This window comes from Rhinoraja longicauda, chromosome 28 (genome assembly GCF_053455715.1).
Source record: "Rhinoraja longicauda isolate Sanriku21f chromosome 28, sRhiLon1.1, whole genome shotgun sequence".
NCBI classification, from domain to species: Eukaryota; Metazoa; Chordata; class Chondrichthyes; order Rajiformes; family Arhynchobatidae; genus Rhinoraja; species Rhinoraja longicauda.
Window position 1 is genome coordinate 20665233 of NC_135980.1, and position 19510 is coordinate 20684742.

Genomic DNA, 19510 nt, shown 5'->3' on the forward strand with positions numbered 1-19510 from the left:
ACAACTTGCCCTGCACATCACCTTCAAACTTCACCCCTCTCACCTACAATTCCAAGAAGGGAAAAAGGTTCTGTCTGTCTTATCTATGTCTCTCATCGTTTTATATACTTCTGTCAGGTCTCCCCTCAGCCTCTGCCATTCCGAGGTAAACATCACAAGTCTCCCAAGAAGAGTCCCGACCCAACGTGTTACCCACCCATGTTCCGCAGGGATGGGACCTGATCCGCTGAGTTAATCCAGCACTTTAAAAAAAAAAAGTAAATCAAGACTGCAGTTCCTCGTTTCTACCAATTCTTCATTGAAGACGTACAACTGAAAACTTGCCTTGCGATACGTTCGCCTTGCGGCCATGCCTTTAGCCCAAGCTTGAATTACAATTGCCGAGTTACGGGTGAGGACATAGAGTCTCCGTGCTGTCAGCATCCGGTAGTGCTTCTGGATGGTCACAGCAGCCCTCGTTCGCCTGGAACACTCCACAAATCTAAACAAGAGTAAGATGTGTGCTTTTCATCACGAGTATATGGTGCCTACCCGCCTTCCCTGGGCCAAGGCTCCCATACATTGGCATGCCGTCCCCTTCTCCCCTTCCCAGACCAGTTTCCAGGACTTTCGGTTCCCATACTCTTATGCACCCCCCCCCCCTCACCTGGACCCAAACTACCACCCCCTCGTGCCGTCACCCACCAGGTTCCCATGCTCCGCTTCCCCCCTCATCATGACCCTAGTCCCGATACTCCATCCGCCACAGCTCACTGGGTTCTCAGTACTTCTGCCAACATCCTCCCTCCCCACCCTGGTTTGCATACTCCTTCCCTCCCCTAGGCCCTGGTCCCTATACTCAGTTCCCAACCCCTCTGCTCACTGGAGCCCCAGTTCCTACACTCTTCCAACTGACCAGAACCATTTACCTACACATTCCCTTTAAATTCATCAAAAATATTATGTTACCACGTAATATCTGAAAAAAGTAAATTCAAATTTGTTGGGAACCGTAATCAATATCATATAGTCTGGAAAATCTGCTAATCAGGCACCAAAGTGGAACAGACATTGGAGCTTGACTCCATTGAACCATTAATAGGGAATGCATCGAGACCAAACGTAGACTGGGCGATCGTTTCGCCGAACACCTTTGCTCAGGCGGCCTGAACCTACCTGATCTCCCGGTTGCTGAGCATTTTAATTCTCCTTCCCATTCCCACACTGACCTTTCTGTTCTCGGTCTCCTCCATTGCCAGAGTGAGGATAAAGGCTAATTGGAGGAACAGCATCTCATATTTCACTTGAGCAGTTTACAGCCCAGTGGTATGAATATTGATTTCTCTCACTTCAGGCAGCCCCGGCATTCCCCCTCTCTCTATCCCTCCCCCACCCAAGTCGCACCTGCTTCTCGTTTTCACCCAACAAACAGCTAACAATGCCTCGTTTCCTTTATCATCGTTACTTTTTTTGCATATCTTTTATTCATTGTTCTTTATCTCTCTACATCATCGTCTATACCTCTCGTTTCCCCATATCACTAACCAGTCTGAAGGGTCTCGACACAAAATGTCACCCATTCCTTCTCTCCGGAGATGCTGCCTGTCAATAGACAATAGACAATAGGTGCAGGAGGAGGCCATTCGGCCCTTCGAGCCAGCACCGCCATTCAATGTGATCATGGCTGATCATTCTCAATCAGTACCCCGTTCCTGCCTTCTCCCCATGCCCCCTGACTCCGCTATCCGTAAGAGCTCTATCTAGCTCTCTCTTGAATGCATTCAGAGAATTGGCCTCCACTGCCTTCTGAGGCAGAGAATTCCACAGATTCACAACTCTGACTGAAAAAGTTTTTCCTCATCTCAGTTCTAAATGGCCTACCCCTTATTCTTAAACTGTGGTCCCTTGTTCTGGACTTCCCCAACATTGGGAACATGTCCCACTGAGTTACTCCAGCTTTATTGGAATGGAAGATTTCTTGTTTTACACAATTAACATGACCATGGGTTAACACAGAACCACACTCACTGTTTAGCGAGAAACCTCCTTGTGTACTTCTGCATGACGATAATGGCTTTGTACGTCTGCCGATATTTTTTTCTTTGAAGCCAGCCTCTCATGACCTTCTGCACTGTTATACAGGCAGCTCGCAACTGGTTTACACGGAGCCTTTCCAAGTAGGCCACTTGTCCGGCACCAAAGAAGATCTTGCTCTTTCCAAATTGGTACTTATTTACATCCTGTAGGTGACAAAGTTCTCTTTAGAAACCAATATCAGAACATTGTGTATGGATAACGTCAAAGTTTTCCCGTTCCATTTACATTTGCACACTCAACTCCCCAACACAAACTGTATCAATAAAACTGAACCCTGGCCTCTCTTCATACAAGAGAGAAGTGGTCCACATGTTTATTTTTGATATTATTGGGACCTGTAATTAGGTTGCAGTGCAACGTTACCTTCCTGCAGTTTTGAGAAGGTTCACTTTGTGGATTACCTAAAGATTAAACAGGTTGCATCTGAACTCATTGGGGTTTAGAAGAATGAGATGCAATTATATTGAAACCAGAGCCTTCAGGAACTAGAAAGCATTAGTGCTTTTGCAATGTTGCCCCCCCCCCCCTCCCCCAGGAGTGTATGACTGGATGTCCAATAAAATATAACGAAATGGTCTAACCGTACTATGGACAGATGAGCTAGGTGGCCCCATGAAACTCAGCGGTATGTAGCCTCATGATCTGACTCAGTTTATGTTCAGTGGCCTCAAGTTTGCACTGCCTCAGGTGAGGGGGCTTGATTTACCTCAGTACTGAAGAGCGTAGGCCCAATTTACAACTTCCATGAGACCACTCCAATGCAGCCCAAGTTCCGTACTACCTGGTCAGTTGTCCCATCTTGTAACCTGCCAACGTTAATTATTTGATTACCTTGATTAGATTTTCTAGCACATTCTTACAGGTCTGTCTCTTGTCATCATGCAGGTCACTTTTTCTCATCAAAACTCTGTAGCGGTTAAAAAAGTCTGCGTAGGTCCATCTGGTAAAACAAAACAAAACAAATTTTTTAAATATATATATATATATATAAAATGCAGCATTAGCAAACTTCACAGGATGAGCACAGTAGATCAGCTGCAAAGGAATTTAGTGGGACTGTTCCTGCAAGCAAACCACCACGTAATCCAATATCACCTCCTACTTTCATGGAAGGAATATTGGATCTTGGTCAGGCACAAGCTACCTATAGGGGGAAAAGCATACCACATGATGATTCTCAGGGTTAGAGTCACAGCACAGAAACAGGCCTTTCAGCCAAGCTCGTCCATGCCAACCAAAATGCTCCATCTAAGCTCATCCTATTTGCCCTAGCTTGACACAACTCCCTTCAAATCATTCCTATCCATGTACTTGTTCAAATGTCTTTTAAATGCCCTTGTTGTACCCACCTCGAACTACTTCCTCTGGCAACTCATTCCATACCCCCATCACCCTATGAAAAAAAATTCCCTCAGGATCCTATTAAATCATTGCCCTCTCAACTTAAACCCATGCCCTCTTAAAGCCAAGTCCTCAAATTCTTGAAGGCCTCCCCGGGAGAAAGGCTCTTGTGCATTCAACAAACCTGTGCCCCTCACGATTTAATGCAGCTGTACAATATCACTCTTCAGCCTCCTGTGCTCCAAGAAATAGTCTTAGCTTGCCCAATCTCTCCCCATAGCTCAGGCCCTCAAGTCCTGACAACATCATGAATCTTCTCTGCACTCTTTTCTGCTTAATGGCAACTTTCCTATAGCAGGGCGACCAAAACTAAAGCTTCTACCCCAAGGGCAGCCTCACCAACACTTGTTTACAAAGGAAACATTCTGTTCTCACATTTGTACTGGATCTAGTCTTCTCTCTGCCTCCAACTGTAGTTATTTATCAAGAAACATGCCTTCAGCACCAAGAAATAGCTCTGCCACACCTGTTTTGGCAGTATTAGAAGAAATACCTGCTTAAAAAGAACATGACTTTCACAGTTAGGCAGAGGAGTTTACAGCTCTTGATCCATTTTTTTTCTTTGCAGTGGAAGCCCATCCATCATTTGTCAACTGGCAATTCATAAACTTAAATAGAAGGCTGTGCAACAAGCTCTTGCCATGGTAGAGCTATTGCCTCAGAGACCGGGTTCCATCCTGACCTTGGGTGCCTTCTGTGTAGTTTGCACGCACTCCCAGTTCTTGGGCTTCCTCCCACATCCCAAAGGCCTGTGGGTATGTTGGTTCATTGGCCTCTAAATTGCCTCAAGAGCACGGGGAGTGTGTGAAAAAGTGGGATAACAGAACTAGAGTGATCAAAGGTCAGTGTGGACTCTGTGGCCCAAAGAGTCAGTTTCCATGTTATATCTGCAAACTTGCCCTAAACTAAACCAAGTTACTTTATTAAAGTAAAGTAGTATAGTACTACTTTACACAGAACTCTGCGTAGACAGAACTCTGACAATTTTTGTTTGTAATTTCTATGCAGACATCAATTTCACTTCATTCAATTTATTTTGATTAATGGCAACAACTTTTAGATTTCTATTTTCAAACCATCTCTGCCCCAGTAAGTGTAAGGGCCTCATTACTTAGACAGCATATCCTGCTTGGTTTCTCTACCAGATGAAAATTAACCATTAGAAATTACACATGGTTTTACTATTCTTTTGTAGAAATAAATGTTTCCAAATGCAAATCAGAGTTCTAAGGCACGGAAATAGGCCCTTCAGCTCAACCTGCCCATGCAGACCAAAATGCCCCACCTAAGCTAGTCTCAGTTGCCCATATTTGGCCCATATCCCTCTGAACATTTCCTATACATTTACCTGACCATGTGGCTGCTATGAAGTCAAAGGGCAATGAGACATTGCCACCCAAGAGGGGCTGCAAACTTGAGGGTACATGACAATACATAGGAAATAAAAGCGTTCATGCACTCAGTGAATCAAATATTGAAACAACTTTCCAGAGTTTTTTGAAAGGTCAGACACTTTAACCTTGGAGGGGGGTACAGACCTTGAAGGGTATCCAGCGGCACTGAGGCGAACTGTCTCGAGGACACCACAGGCCCTCAATTGTTGCACCATTCTCCTTGGATTAAACCTGGAGCACATTTCGCAACATAGAGATGAATAGCCATTAATTACACATGGAGACCAGGATTTGGGCATTATTAAAATGTGAAAGTCATTTGTTGTACAGCTTTTAAAGTTTTATTTTGCAGCCATTTGCGAACTTTAAAACTCGACTTGGAACATGACATACTAATTTCTGCCTCTCACCATGAAGACAGTGGCAGAAGTTCCTTATGTGATTAAAATGGAACCGTGCAAATGGGGCAGCACGATTGCGCAGCGGTAGAGTTACTACCTTACAGTGCTTGCAGCGCCAGAGACCTGGGTTCGAACTCGACTATGGGTGCTGTCTATACGGAGTTTGTACGTTCTCCCCAAGACCGCGTGGGTTTACTCAGAGATCTTCGGTTTCTTCCCACACAAAGACATATAGGTTTGTAGGTTAAATTGGTTTGGTACAAGTGTAAAATTGTCCCTAATGGGTATAGGATAATGTTAGTGTGCGGGGATCGCTGGTCGGTGGGCCGAAGAGCCCGTTTCCGCACTCTCTCCAAACTAAACTAGCCTTGATTTGACAGTGTCATTTTCTGGGGCAGTTTTTCAGTTGATTTTGCTTCCCTGCTTGCTCTTCATGGAGGGAAAATAAAATACTTCAGTTCCAAATATTCCGCCATCGCTCATTTGAAACATACTACGGGATCTGCTCCCAACTCATCTGTTACTAGTGTAGCCTCAACCACTTGAGCTCACCATGTCCACAGGTCATCTCTGGTGCTTTGGCAAGCTCTCATGTCCTCTAATGATTACACCTACCACTGGAACATTGAACACCAACACAGCACAGAACAGGCCTCCTGTAAATTGTCCCCAGAGTGTAGGGAGTGGATGTGAAAGTGGGATAACATAGAACCAATATAAATGGATTACATTACATGGTCGCCATGGACTGAGTGGGCTGAAGGGCCCATTTCTATGCATCATTCAAAACCCCAAAATATTAACTTGGCTTCTCATGACAGATGTTGCCTGAATGTTCCCAACATTTGCGCTTTTGTTATCATATCATCATATCATATCTATACAGCCGGAAACAGGCCTATTCGGCCCTCCAAGTCCGTGCCGCCCAGCGATCCCCGTACATTAACACTATCCTACACCCACTAGGGCCAATTTTTACATTTACCCAGCCAATTAACCTACATACCTGTACGTCTTTGGAGTGTGGGAGGAAACCGAAGATCTCGGAGAAAACCCACGCAGGTCACGGGGAGAACGTACAAACTCCTTACAGTGCAGCACCCGTAGTCAGGATCGAACCTGAGTCTCCGGCGCTGCATTCGCTGTAAAGCAGCTGCCTCGTTGTACCAAAAAAATCTTCAATGTAGCTGTGATCCGTGCCATTTTGTATTTACATAGCATGGGTTGAATCATGCTTGATCCAGCCCAACAAGACCACTCCACATTTCTTTCCTTATACAATGTGTGGCTACATAAGGCTGATCAACTGGAGGTGTGGATCGTGTGAATGTCCCTCAATGCAGAGTGGGACGAGAGACAACTTGAATCCTCAAACATAAGATTCGGAGAAGCCTTCTCTCAGTAAACTCCAACTGTCCATTCCTTCTCTCCCGAGATGCTGCCTGACCTGCTGAGTTACTCCAGCATTTTGTGAATAAATCCAACTGTCCATTGACAGGTTTCTGCAAGAGATCTTGTGAAATAGTTCTTGGACGGCTCAGAAGCCACCAACATTTAAAAACCAATTCAAATTTGTCATTATTTGTACAATTTAAAGTCAAACATTTACTTAAAGTTAATTAATCTACAATGATTTGAAAGACAAAGATGAAACAAATCACTTGGTGAAACATGGAACTGCAGATGCTGAACTTGTGAGCAAAACAGTGCCGGAGGAATTCAATGGGACAGGCAGTATCCGTGGTGGGAATGGACAGGCAACGTTTCAGGCCAAGACTTTTCTGACGACTAAGAGGAGCGAGAGGAAAAAGCTGGAAAAGGGGTGGGAGCAGGACAAAGCCTGGCAAGTGATAGGTGGGTAGAGACGAGAGGGGTTTAATTGGCAGTTGGGTGGAATAAATGACAAAGGTTAGAGGTGAAAACGAGATGAAAGGATATTAAAATATTTTCCCATGCATTTCTCCTGACATCCAGAACTTCAAAAATAGAATTAATTTGCCTTTTTCCCTAGCAGTCTTAATTTTGTTTTAAACTAAAGAATTGTATATTTTACTCAGCTTTCAAATAGTTATCATGCACCATTTTGTAAAATATTACAGAACAATTACATTTAGTGGCATTAAAGCAGCAGAAACAAGTTTACTTACAAAAAGGGCTGCTTTGTGTCATTTGGCTTCAAACAGCGAACATAATGAGGGCTTGTAGAATTCAAAGTGTCCATTAGTAGTTGGAGTGATGCTCGAAACTACAGAAAGATACAGCATTGTTCATGACGAAATATTTAAACCAAATTGGTACTAAACATTAAAGGCTTAGTCTTAATTTAACAGTTTTTACTGTGCAAGAAACAGTGATAAGGTGCTTCACCGGCAAGGATCCTTGTTCAATTTTTGCCTGTCAAATGTCCCAAGAACAGAGCTATTGAACAAACTAAGAGATACAGAAGTTGACAGAACAGACAGCTTGAATAGTCAGCGAAAGGTACAGAAGCTGGAAAGCGCACACTACCGGACTCAAACAGCTTCTTCTGCTCCATTATCAGGCTATTTGAAGCTAGGGTAGAGTCCGATTCTCCACGATTGCAGATAATGGACTTTGTCTTTGGAACTGGTGCACTACACGGCTGAGAACTATACTCTGCACTCTATCTTCCCCTTCGCTCTGCTTATTGCACTTGAGTTGGCTTGTGCAAATAGATGTGCAGCACAGTATGCAAAACGAAGCTTTATAACCATACCTCACTCAGTACATGTGACTAGCTAATTAAATTATTGCATCGTATGGGAGGCACATTCCCAATCTCGTTGTACCCCTGTACAATGACAATAAAGATATATTGTATTGTATTGTATAAACCTGAACCTAATTATAGGCCATTTTATCATATCATATACATACAGCCGGAAACAGGCCTTTTCGGCCCTCCAAGTCCGTGCCGCCCAGTGATCCCCGTACATTAACACTATCCTACACCCACTAGGGACAATTTTTACATTTACCCAGCCAATTAACCTACATACCTGTACGTCTTTGGAGTGTGGGAGGAAACCGAAGATCTCGGAGTAAACCCACGCAGGTCACGGGGAGAACGTACAAACTCCTTACAGTGCAGCACCCGTAGTCAGGATCGAACCTGAGTCTCCGGCGCTGCATTCGCTGTAAAGCAGCAACTCTACCGCTGCGCTACCGTGCTAACCGTGTTAAGGGAAGAATACAAGAACTTTATAACAGGAGAGGTGAAGGAGCAGTTCCAGAACATAAAATCATTAGTTTGCAAGCCATTGAATAATTAAAGTTACCTGATAGCTCACAGTCTTCTTGTGCTCCCTAGTTGCAGGTAACGTTTTCCTTAAAGATCTTAAAGTGATGTTGGAGATCTGACCTCCACCGACAGGAACAGTGTCCTTGTGGAACAGCTCCATAACCAGCTCCGACTTCAAGTCATAAGATGAAGAAAATCAGGTGTTGAAATATTATTTTGTAACAGATTACAGCATGGAAACAGGCCTTTCAGCCCACAGAGTCCATCGATCAGTCATTCTCACTAGTCCCATGTTATCCCACTTTCTCATCCACTCTCTACACAATAGGGACGATTTACAGAGGCCAATTACCTTTGGGATGTGGGAGGAAACCAGGGCACCCAAAGGAAACCCACACTGTCACAGAGAGAATGTGCAAACATGTTCCCGATGTTGGGGGAGCGCAGAATCAGGGGCCACCGTTTAAGAATAAGGGGTCGGCCATTTAGAACGGAGATGAGGAAAAACTATTTTTCATCAGTTGTGAATCTGTGGAATTCTCTGCCTCAGAAGGCAATGGAGGCCGATTCTCTGGATGCTTTCAAGGGAGAGCTAGATAGAGCTCTTAAAGATAGCAGAGTCAAGGGATATGGGGAGAAGGCAAGAACTGGGTACCGATGATGGATGATCAGCCAAGATCACAGGGAATGGCAATGCTGGCTCAAAGGGCTGAATGGCCTACTCCTGCACCTATTGTCTATTGTCAAACTGCACGCAGACTGTACCCAAGGTTAGAATCGAAACCTGGTCTCTGGCACCGCGAGGCAGCAGCCATTTCAGATGCACCACGGTAGTATCCATTTTCCATCTGTGCAACAGCAAAGATTGATCCAAAGTCGCATATTCGCAAATCTCAGAGCTGTGGCAGGAATTACTTCCGCTCGCCACCCATGATATTGTTAGAGTCTCATTTCCATTAAACAAGATTAAAGCTTTACTAATAGTCTGTACATAATTTGCGCGTACTCCTATGACAGTGGGTCGGTCAGCATCCGCAGATGGGGCGGACGAGCAATGCTTTGAATTGGGACCTTTCTTCAGACTCAAGGTTTTCAGCAACTGGAGTTCCTCGAGTCTCCCTTTGTATCTCGTTTCTCTAAAGCCACTGGGAGTCACATGTAGACTGGACAACACAAATGCAGCAAATTATTTCCCCAATTAAATCCAATTCAACTCATTCTTCCATGCAGAAAAGTCAGTGCATTCAGATTGTTATGTTGAAAGAATAAACCCCTTCATGTGCAGTGCAAGACCATCTATGATACCAGTCACAGGAAACACCTCGTGTTTGAGCGAATTAGTTAATAACCGGCCTTGATAGCATGCAGAACAATCTAAATATTCTCGTCTTTGGACAAATTCCCAATGGGCTCAGCATCAGGTGCACTGGCAATTTGGGCCGAAGGGCCCGTTTCCACGCTGTTTGACTCAATGACTGATTCTCAAAGCGTGACGCAATAAGAACATTTAACCAATTCCATCTTAAAACCATGGAGACAAGTGTGATTTTTTTTCAATTGCAGTTATTCAAGACCTCCCATCCACCTAGTAATTAACCGAGATGAAATGATCCAAACTACAGATGCTATATATATATATTTTTTAAATAGCTCATCCTTCACAGAACCTGACGCTTTGAAGAATGAATTACATTCCATTCCATTTACAACGCAACCAAAATTACAAGCAAATGTAGTTTGGATTTGGTTGCTGCTTGTAACTAGATCCTGTTAGTAACTGTCAAGGTGAAATGAGAAAATTGGTCATGCAAAGAGGGAAAAAAGACAAATTACCTTCTACACAAATTCACCGGGATTGGCGTGGGGAGGAAAGAAACAGTTTGAATAATTTCATCCAAATCTACTGATTTACCCACCTCAATTCACAAGTTTATTTTGGAAATAATTTATATTATTTGAAGAATCAGATTAGGAATATTACAAAACAGCATTTACAAATTAGTGAATTGTACAGCACAGATGTTATTTAAGCATGAAAGATTTTTATTAAGCCATAAGAAATCTTAATACTTCATAAAATCAAATCATGAGCTAGGAGTAGAATTAGGCCATTTGGCCCATCAAGTCTACTCCACCATGCAATCATGGCTGATCTATCCCTCTCCTAACCTCATTCTCCTGCCTTCGCCCCATAACCTGACACCCGCACGAATCAAGAATTTATCTATCTCTGCCTTAAAAATATCCACTGACGGCCTCCACAGCCTTTTGTGGCAAAGAATTCCACAGATTCACCACCCTCTGACTAAAGAAATTCCTCCTCATCTACTTCCTAAAAGAATGGCCTTTAATTCTGAGGTTATAACCTCTAGTCCTAGACTCCCACTAGTGGAAACATCCTCTCTACATCCACTCTATCCAAGTCTTGAAAGAAAACTGGGAAATTGTTTTAAAAAGGCATTGTAAAGAACCTGAATAAAATGTATATTTACTTCAATCTTGCTGCAGAACTAGCTAATGAACCAAACTACTTCCATTGATAATACAAATAATGCTTCTTGTTAAACAAAAATCAAAGACCAACAATTTAACACATTTTACCCACAAACACCTTATCCTGCCAAAATAGGAGGAGCATAGGAAAATTCATTAGTTACACAATATATTCCCAGATTAACCAGGTGAAAGCCACGTTTACTTGGTAAACTGAAGCATTCAGTAAAAATGCTATGAAAGTGGTTAAATTGAAGGGTTGGGAATTGCAAGATTTGCCTTGTTTATTTATCATTACAAGTTAGATATAGTTCTTAGAGCTAACGGAAATAAGGGATATGGGGAGAAAGCAGGAACGGGGTACTGATTTTGGATGATCAGGCATGATCATATTGAATGGCAGTGCTGGCTCAAAGGGCCAAATGGCCTCCTCGTGCACCCATTTTCTATGTTTCTATGTGGCTAAGTCAATAACTACTTAAACCAGTTTGTTAAACGAGAGCTTACCTTGCTTGCTTTCAAAATGTTCATCGGTTCTTCGTAAACTGTGTCTCTGTTTTTCTCTACAAATCCTTCACACTGATACAATACCTAAAACCAACAGCACATTTTAGAGGGCGACAACACCAAGATTAATCTGCTAATCAATAATTAAATTTTAATGGCTCCCAAATTAATAAGCTCTTATTTTCATGACTGAAAGGTAAAGGGGGCTTTGTCAGTCACAAGGAATTTTGCTGCCACACTGTCAAACTGAAGATAGATAAAACACACACCTGACAGCGCCTTCTACTTTGTGGCAACGTGAAGAATTTTCAAAATAACTCAACATTTAAAATAATGCATTCCAAGCAGTATCCAAATCTGAACTTGATGCTAAAATAACTTTGGATATGCTGTACCCTTGAATAGATTAGAAACAAAATATCACCTTTTAATTTGTAATGTTAAGTATCATAAGTTTTTTTTTTTAAATTTAGAGTGTGAAAATAGAATCAGTCTATAGCATGGAAAAGGCCCTTCAGCCCAACTTGCCCATGCTGACCAAGATGCTCCATCTAAGCTAGTCTCACTTTTGGCACATATCTTTCCAAACCTTTTCTGTCCATGTGTCTATCATATGTTATTGTACATGCATCAACTGCTTCCTCTAGCAGCTCATTCCATATACCTACCAGCCTCAGTGTGAAAAAATTGCCCCGAGCTTCCCCTCTCACCTTAAACCTATGCCTTCTGGTTCTCGATTCTCCTACTTTGGGTAAAAGACCTTATCTATTCCCCTCGTGATTTTATACACTTCTATAAGATCACCCCTCAGCCTCCTGCGCTCCAAGGAATGTCAAAGCAGTTCAATATTCTTAAAATTAAATCTCAGAACTCCCAGAAAAATTACTTGCCATGATCGTATTCATTTAAATTCTTGTCGCAACTAATCAAGTTCAGACCTAGAAATTAAAATCAAAACAATTACATACATCGTCTGCAAAATGGTGAATAATGAAAGCAGAATTTGACATCCTGGGTTTCTGAAAGTAGTAACTTGTGTGCTGATGCTGGCGATATAGATTTTGTGCCCATTTCTCATCCGTTCCTTTAGGCATCTTCAATTAAATAAAAGAAAAAAACATGTCAGACTATTCATTATTAACCACATTATTAACTATGACTCAAGGGGTCAAAATGTGTCACTTTGTCAATAAATAAAAAAACAGAAAATGCTGGAAACACTCAGCAGATCGGGCAGCATCTGCAGAAAGAGGAACAGAATTAATGTTTTGGGTCAGATCTTTTGTTAGAACTTGGCAAGGGATGAAACAAGTTTAACGTTGCAGAGTGTTCATGTTTTCCATTTAAAGCCCTATAACAAAAAGCTCTGACAAGGAATCTTGGATCCAAAACATTGGTTTCTTTTTCCACAGATGTTGGCTGATCATTTCCAGTTTCTCCTGATTTTAGAATATGGAACAGTACAGGAACAAGCCATGTGACCCACAATGGGCTGAACATGATGCGAAGTTAAACTAAACTCATCTGCCTGCATATGATCCATATCCCTCCATGTCCAAACTCCAATATAATAACATCTTAAACACCACAATACCACCACCTCTACCACCACCATCCCAAGCAAAACTTTAGGTTTAAGACCCTCCATCAGAAAGTTCTGGCATAAGAACTTGGATCCCAAATATTAAAGGTTTATTTCCACCCCCCCACCCCCAGTTCTTGGCAGTTTACTGGAGAGACAGTGTGGAAACTGCCTTTAGCCCAATGAGATCATGCCAACCAGCGATCACCCCATAATACTAGACCCATCCTATACACTTGAGGCAATGTACAGAGGTAAAAGAACCTACGTCATTGGAATGTGGGAAGAAACCGGGGCACCTGGAAAAAGCCGACGCAGTCACAGGAAGAATGTGCAAACTCCATACAGACAAGTACCGGTAGTCAGGATCAAACCCGGGTCTCTAGCATTGTAAGGCAGCAACCATACCACTGCGTTCTGCTGAACACTTCCAGTTTCCAGCATTTTCTGGTTTTATTTCAGATTTTCAGTGTCTGCAGTTGTTTTTAATTTTCTCTCCCTCAAGAAATACATTTTTACCTTAACTTGCTGGCAGATTCATTCCGATTACCTGGTCAATTTCTATGAATTGGAGACTGCACTGTGTATAATTACCACTTCCATCTCAGACTTCTAGTTTCGAAATGTAGTTCCTCAAAAGGAGACTACAAATGCTATTTAATATTCTAATTGTATCACACACATAATCACCTTTGCCAGAGATTCAACAAGATGAAACCACCCTGAGATTGTTAAAATACAAGGCTCACTGGAATCAAGTAACTCCAGGGATTTCCAGGTCGGTTTGCAAACAAGGACAGAGCGAATACCCTAAATACAGGCCCTTTTTTTCCCCCAACCCCAAATAGTTAATATTTGCATGTAGGTGTACATTATGTAGTTGCACAAATATAGTCCCATCAGTGGATGACAAAGGAGATTATTTCTGAAAGCCTCCTCGATAACAATCAACATTATAGAATAGTAGGAAGGAGCACTAAGTGCTGGTATCCACAAAAAGACACAAAGTGCTGGAGAAACTCAGCAGGTCAGGCAGCAACGCTAGAGAACATGGATAGGTGGCGTTTTGCATTGGGACCCTTCAGACTGATTGTAGGGGGGGGGGGGGGCAGAAAGCACATCTCTACAGTTATGAATACTTTGAGAAAATAATTACCCAGAATATTACTATTTTACGCTCGTTGGTTCAAGTTTGTTTGATCCAACCTATGGTTCTTGTCTCTGAACAGAAAGCTGACAGTATTTTGCTGCTCCCCAAACAATGTCCACCTGTACAGTTGGCCCATCGAACAACTTTAATTGGTCTGTCACCTACCGAGTGTTAGTTCTTACCTTGCATTCTTCATCTAGTAGATCCAAGATGCCAAGCTTTGCTTCAATAACATCAATGCAAGGTTGATTGTCATGATAATCAATTAGTGTCCATGGTAATCCTTCAGTCAAGTATTCTTCCTGTTCTAGCTTGAACACATGCTAGAAAATAAAAGTGGGTTACCACAATTAGACCAACCAAATTTAGCAGAGAAACAACAATCTGCAGATACTGCTTTACAAAGAAAAGTGCTGGAACAACTTAGCAAGTCAGGCAGCATCTCTGAAGAACATGGGCGACTTTTCGAATTGGGACCCTTCTGCGGATATTAGTTACTGGTTGGAAAATCTACGCAGTGTCAATGGAGATGCCTCTCCAAAAAAATTGATTGATAGATGCAGCATGGAATGAGCCTTTTGGCCCACTGAGTCCATGCCAACCATTGATCATTTGTTTACACTACTATGTTATTCCACTTTCTCATCCACTCCCGACACACAAGGGGAAATTTATGGAGGCCGATTAACCTACAAACCCACACATCTTTGGGATGTGGGGAGAAACCAGAGCTCCCAGATGAAATCCATGCAGTCGTAGGGAGGTGGTGCAACAGACAGCAACCGAGGTCAGGATCTAATGTGGGTTTCTGGCGCTGAGGCAACAGGTCTACCAACTGCGCCACTAGGCAGAATTATATAGAGTTGAATGATTTAGGAAAGACGTGCCATAAATGGTAACAAAACCAGGCCATTCAGCCCCTTGAGCCAGTTCTGTCATCAATAAGATCAGGTAGACAAAATGCTGGAGTAACTCAGTGGGACAGGCAACATCTCTGAAAGGAATGGGTGACCTTTTGAGTCGAGACTCTTCTTCAGGCACAGCCACCTTTCAATAAGATATTTGATCCATCTTTTCCTTATATTCACTTTGGGCACCGTTACTAATTAATAAAAATAAATAAAAAAATTTAAGCCTTGGCTTTGAAGTTATCAAATTCAGGCTGCAGCTTTCTTAGGCAAAGAACTTTAAAGACTCGACCCTCGAGTGAAAAAAGGTACGTTCAGAGTTTTAAATGGGTGTTCCCTTACTCAGCCCATGACACCGGCATCAAACTGTCCCTGAAGAGAAATCATCCTCTCAAGTCCAACAAAACCACCCAAAACAAAACTTGCGTTCTAAATAAAATTCCACTTTCAAACAAGCACATTAGCAACCTATTCAGTTTGTTCTTTTGTCCAATCTTTCTTCAAGACAATTGTGCCATGTCAAGAATTATCAGAGTGGATTTTCACATTTGTCAGTTTTTATTAGTTTGGTTTTTGTTCTCCTTCATGTCTCTTAGATTTTGAGTCTTCACATCTCTCACTAACATATGCCACCTTACACATTTATTTTTACATCACACCCTCCTTAACAGCCTTGATTAGTCACGGTTGGTTCATTTCCTCTCTTCCCCCCCCTCAAAATCCCTCCTCCTCATTGGAATTTTTTTTACTGGGATGCTTGTCACGCAGATAGACAAAATGCTGGAGTAACTCAGCAGGACAGGCAGCATCTCTGGAGAGGAAAAATGGGTGACGTTTCGGGTCCAGAACCTTCCTCAGGCTCTGTCTGATGTCTGTCACGCATCTTATTTGCCAAGATATTTACCTTGTTTGCTTTAGCCAGTTTTAATTTAAAGATTTTTTTAGATTTAGATTTTTAGATTTAGAGATACAGCGCGGAAACAGGCCCTTCGGCCCACCGAGTCCGCGCCGCCCAGCGATCCCCGCACATTAACACTATCCTACACACACTAGGGACAATTTTTACATTTACCCAGTCAATTAATCTACAAACCTGTACGTCTTTGGACGTGTGGGAGGAAACCGAAGATCTCGGAGAAAACCCACGCAGGTCACGGGGAAAATGTACAAACTCCGTACAGACGGCGCCCGTAGTCAGGATCGAACCTGAGTCTCCGGCGCTGCATTCGCTGTAAGGCAGCAACTCTACCGCTGCGCCATCATGACGGGCTAACCAGCCTGACCCTTTGTAACTTTCTTTATATTGGACACCATTTCCATCCCACATTTCTCTCCACCACCTAAACAGTTTCCACCTTGGCCAAATAGTCTGAATGGACGTGGTGGGCCAAAGTGCCCGGTTCTCTGCTGCACAACTAACTCAGCAAGGTCTAAAAGTTGTCAGCTGCAAAAGTTACAATTCCCAAGCTCTTTGCAATTTGAATCTCTTAATAAAAAGGTAAATGGATCCAAGAAAACTACAATGTTGTGCTTGTAGAGTGATTGAGCCGAGTAAACAGAACAAAAGAGAAAAACTATTACAACAGTAAAGAGTCAAGCAGTGGATAATAAAGTTTGATAGCTGATTATTTGAAAATATTTTTAAGTAAAAAGAGCTCAGAACAGATAGCAAATAACTCCAGTTAAGGATTCCTGGCATAGACAATGGGCCAAATGTATTATTAAAGATTTGTTTATTGAAGTGGTGGATTCCACAAACTACAAGGCTTTCTATATTTCACACCAGCCACCTAGTGGTCTTCAAAAGAACGATCATGTATAGGAAGTATTTATTCACAAAATGCTGGAGTAACTCAGCAGGTCAGGCAGCATCTCAGAAGAGAAGGAATGGGTGACGTTTCGGGTCGAGACCCTTCTTTAGTTACTTCACTAAAGCAAGCCCATCTCATCGTTAAAACAAAAACAACCAAGCATAAACATCTTTGACCCCAATTTTAACAGATTAATTCACCTTAAACTAATGCTCTATTGTTTCGGATACCCTTTCTATGGGATAAGGGAGTGTCCAACCATCCTAGCTATGCCTCCTCAAAGTTACCCCTCAGCTTCCTTTCCTCCAAGGAAAATATGCCCAGTCTATCTAATCTCTCCCCGTAATTAAAGTCCTCCAATACAAGCAACATCCTGGCAAATTTCCTCTGTACCATCTCCAGCAGGACCGTGTCCTTCCTATAGTGCGGACTTAAATTCTAAATTCACATTTAAGATTCATGTCACACCTGAACAAAACCAAGTGCTAAAAATATTGTAGTGCCCATAGGCAAAAACCACTATTCCCAGCGCCGAAGTGCAAATCAAACAAAATGAGTTATACGAGAAGCAAGTTTGAAGAACTGCATTTTAAAGTGCTCAGCGCATTGAAATCTTACCAAGTTAAATTGCTGCTGTAGTTTTTCATTTGCATAATTAATGCAAAATTGCTCAAAACTGTTCCGTTCAAATGTTTCAAACCTAAGAGTGGAATTAAAGAAGAATTTCAACTTTAGACAAGTTTTTTTTAAAAACTTGATACTGGTCCAAAGGACAAGGTTTGGCAGTCTTACCCATAGATATCAAGCAGACCAATGAAGGCATGGAGCTTTGAGGAGGACCTCAGAGCTTTGTTGATTTGATTCACAATCCAGTTGAAAAGTTGCCCGTAAATGTGCTTGGCAAGAGCATCTCTGGAGCAACTGGCCTGCCTCATGGTCATGGACTTGATGTACGTCTCATTCAGTGTTACAAGCTTGCGGTGACAAAGCCAAAATGCCAACTGGTTTTGCTCCATTCCCAGTAACTCACAGAACCGATGGAGATGTTCATCGTTGGCCTGCGGGCATTTAAAATAAAAACACTGTTCAGTCTTTCCACATAAACACGAGGACAAATATAAGCTTTACAAGTGATAGGAGCAGAATTAGGCCATTCAGCCCATCGTCTACTCCGCCATTCAATCATGGCTGATCCATCTCTCCCTCGTAACCCAATTCTCCTGCCTTCTCCCCATAATCTCCGACATCCGTTATCACTGCTGCAATATACAAGACCCACAGTTGCTTTACCATCTCTTGACCATTGCCTTTTCCATAGAACCCACCACCTATGTGCCATCACCTGCTCACGTTCTCCAGAGACGCTGCTCGAGTCACTCTAGCACATTGTGGGTTTGTTTCTACTCAAGCTCATCAAGTTGGAGACCAAGAACCAGCTGCAACCAGGAATGATGAAATGATGTGTCTTAGAAACCAATGTGAAGGGACAGCACATGTCAAGTTGACCTACACCCACCATTTGGAATAGAAACAAGAAACTGTAAATAGGATTGCCATGAAACTAAAAAGGGGGGATTTGATTACTTTGCAAGGTTTTCAGATCAGAAGCAGAACTTTGTGGTGATACATGCCAGAATGCCAAACCAGCACCACTAACGCGATATGTACGTTTATTACTTGTGCTTAGCTAATGCATAATATAAGTGATTGAGTTCAAATTTGGTTAGACTAGAGTTTAGTTATTATATAACATGTAAGTGTCTCCAAGTTAGGTATATTAATGGAAAAAATTGATATATGTAGATCAGACATTAAGGAAACAGGCCCTTCAACCCATTTTGCCCATGCTTCACAAGATGCCCCATCGAAACTCATCCCCAATGTAGTTTAATTCCTAATTGATAAGTATATCAGCATCTTTCTGTTCTACACAAAACAAATTATTAAAAAAATATTGTAACAGTTATTACAACAAAAAAATTTTTTAAGACTAGCATTAAAGATTTCTTTTCAACTTAAAACACAAATTGCTTCACAATTAGGTTTATCAAAATGAAGTTTAGGACTTGCGTGATATGGAACAAATTCTATGGTCTTTACAAAGACACACAAATCAAAGGAAACATTTTGATAAAACCAGTTAGAAATGTTGCGACCTTTCAAACAATAAGAGTTAAGACAAACTCAATTGCCTTCATTTCACAATGGAACAGCAAGTGTAACACTCACATTAATGTAGGTGCGTTCACCATCACGGTCATTTGATTTAAAGTTTATATTTCCCAGATGAAGGATGGAAGCTATAATTCGAAACATTTCCATTTGAAAAAATTCAGAGAAACCTGAAAATGCACACAAAAACATTATTCCAGCAGCTCTCACTGTTTTAATATACAAACATTAACAAAGAAAAAGTATCAATTGCAAAATCAGCTTCAGTTAGCATTTGTATAATAGTCAGCCAGTTATGATTTAGCATCAATATTCAAAAAAGTAGAATGCATTCACAAATTGGAAAGTTGAAA

The 19510-nt window shown here is 41.9% G+C and overlaps 1 protein-coding gene across 1 annotated transcript in view; it reads right to left on the reverse strand.

The window, feature by feature from the left end:
• LOC144607205 (unconventional myosin-Va-like) overlaps nucleotides 1–19510 on the reverse strand; it is a 94982-nt gene that overhangs the window by 44260 nt on the left and 31212 nt on the right. The window contains exons 9-20 of the mRNA XM_078423886.1: nucleotides 19215–19327; nucleotides 17778–18043; nucleotides 17604–17685; nucleotides 14449–14589; nucleotides 12503–12628; nucleotides 11535–11618; nucleotides 8572–8706; nucleotides 7420–7517; nucleotides 5016–5102; nucleotides 2908–3016; nucleotides 2008–2219; nucleotides 325–481 (exon numbers count right to left, since the gene is read on the reverse strand). Of these exons, the coding sequence (XP_078280012.1) occupies nucleotides 325–481; nucleotides 2008–2219; nucleotides 2908–3016; nucleotides 5016–5102; nucleotides 7420–7517; nucleotides 8572–8706; nucleotides 11535–11618; nucleotides 12503–12628; nucleotides 14449–14589; nucleotides 17604–17685; nucleotides 17778–18043; nucleotides 19215–19327 (1610 nt within the window). The remainder of the gene's footprint in view (nucleotides 1–324; nucleotides 482–2007; nucleotides 2220–2907; nucleotides 3017–5015; nucleotides 5103–7419; nucleotides 7518–8571; nucleotides 8707–11534; nucleotides 11619–12502; nucleotides 12629–14448; nucleotides 14590–17603; nucleotides 17686–17777; nucleotides 18044–19214; nucleotides 19328–19510) is intronic.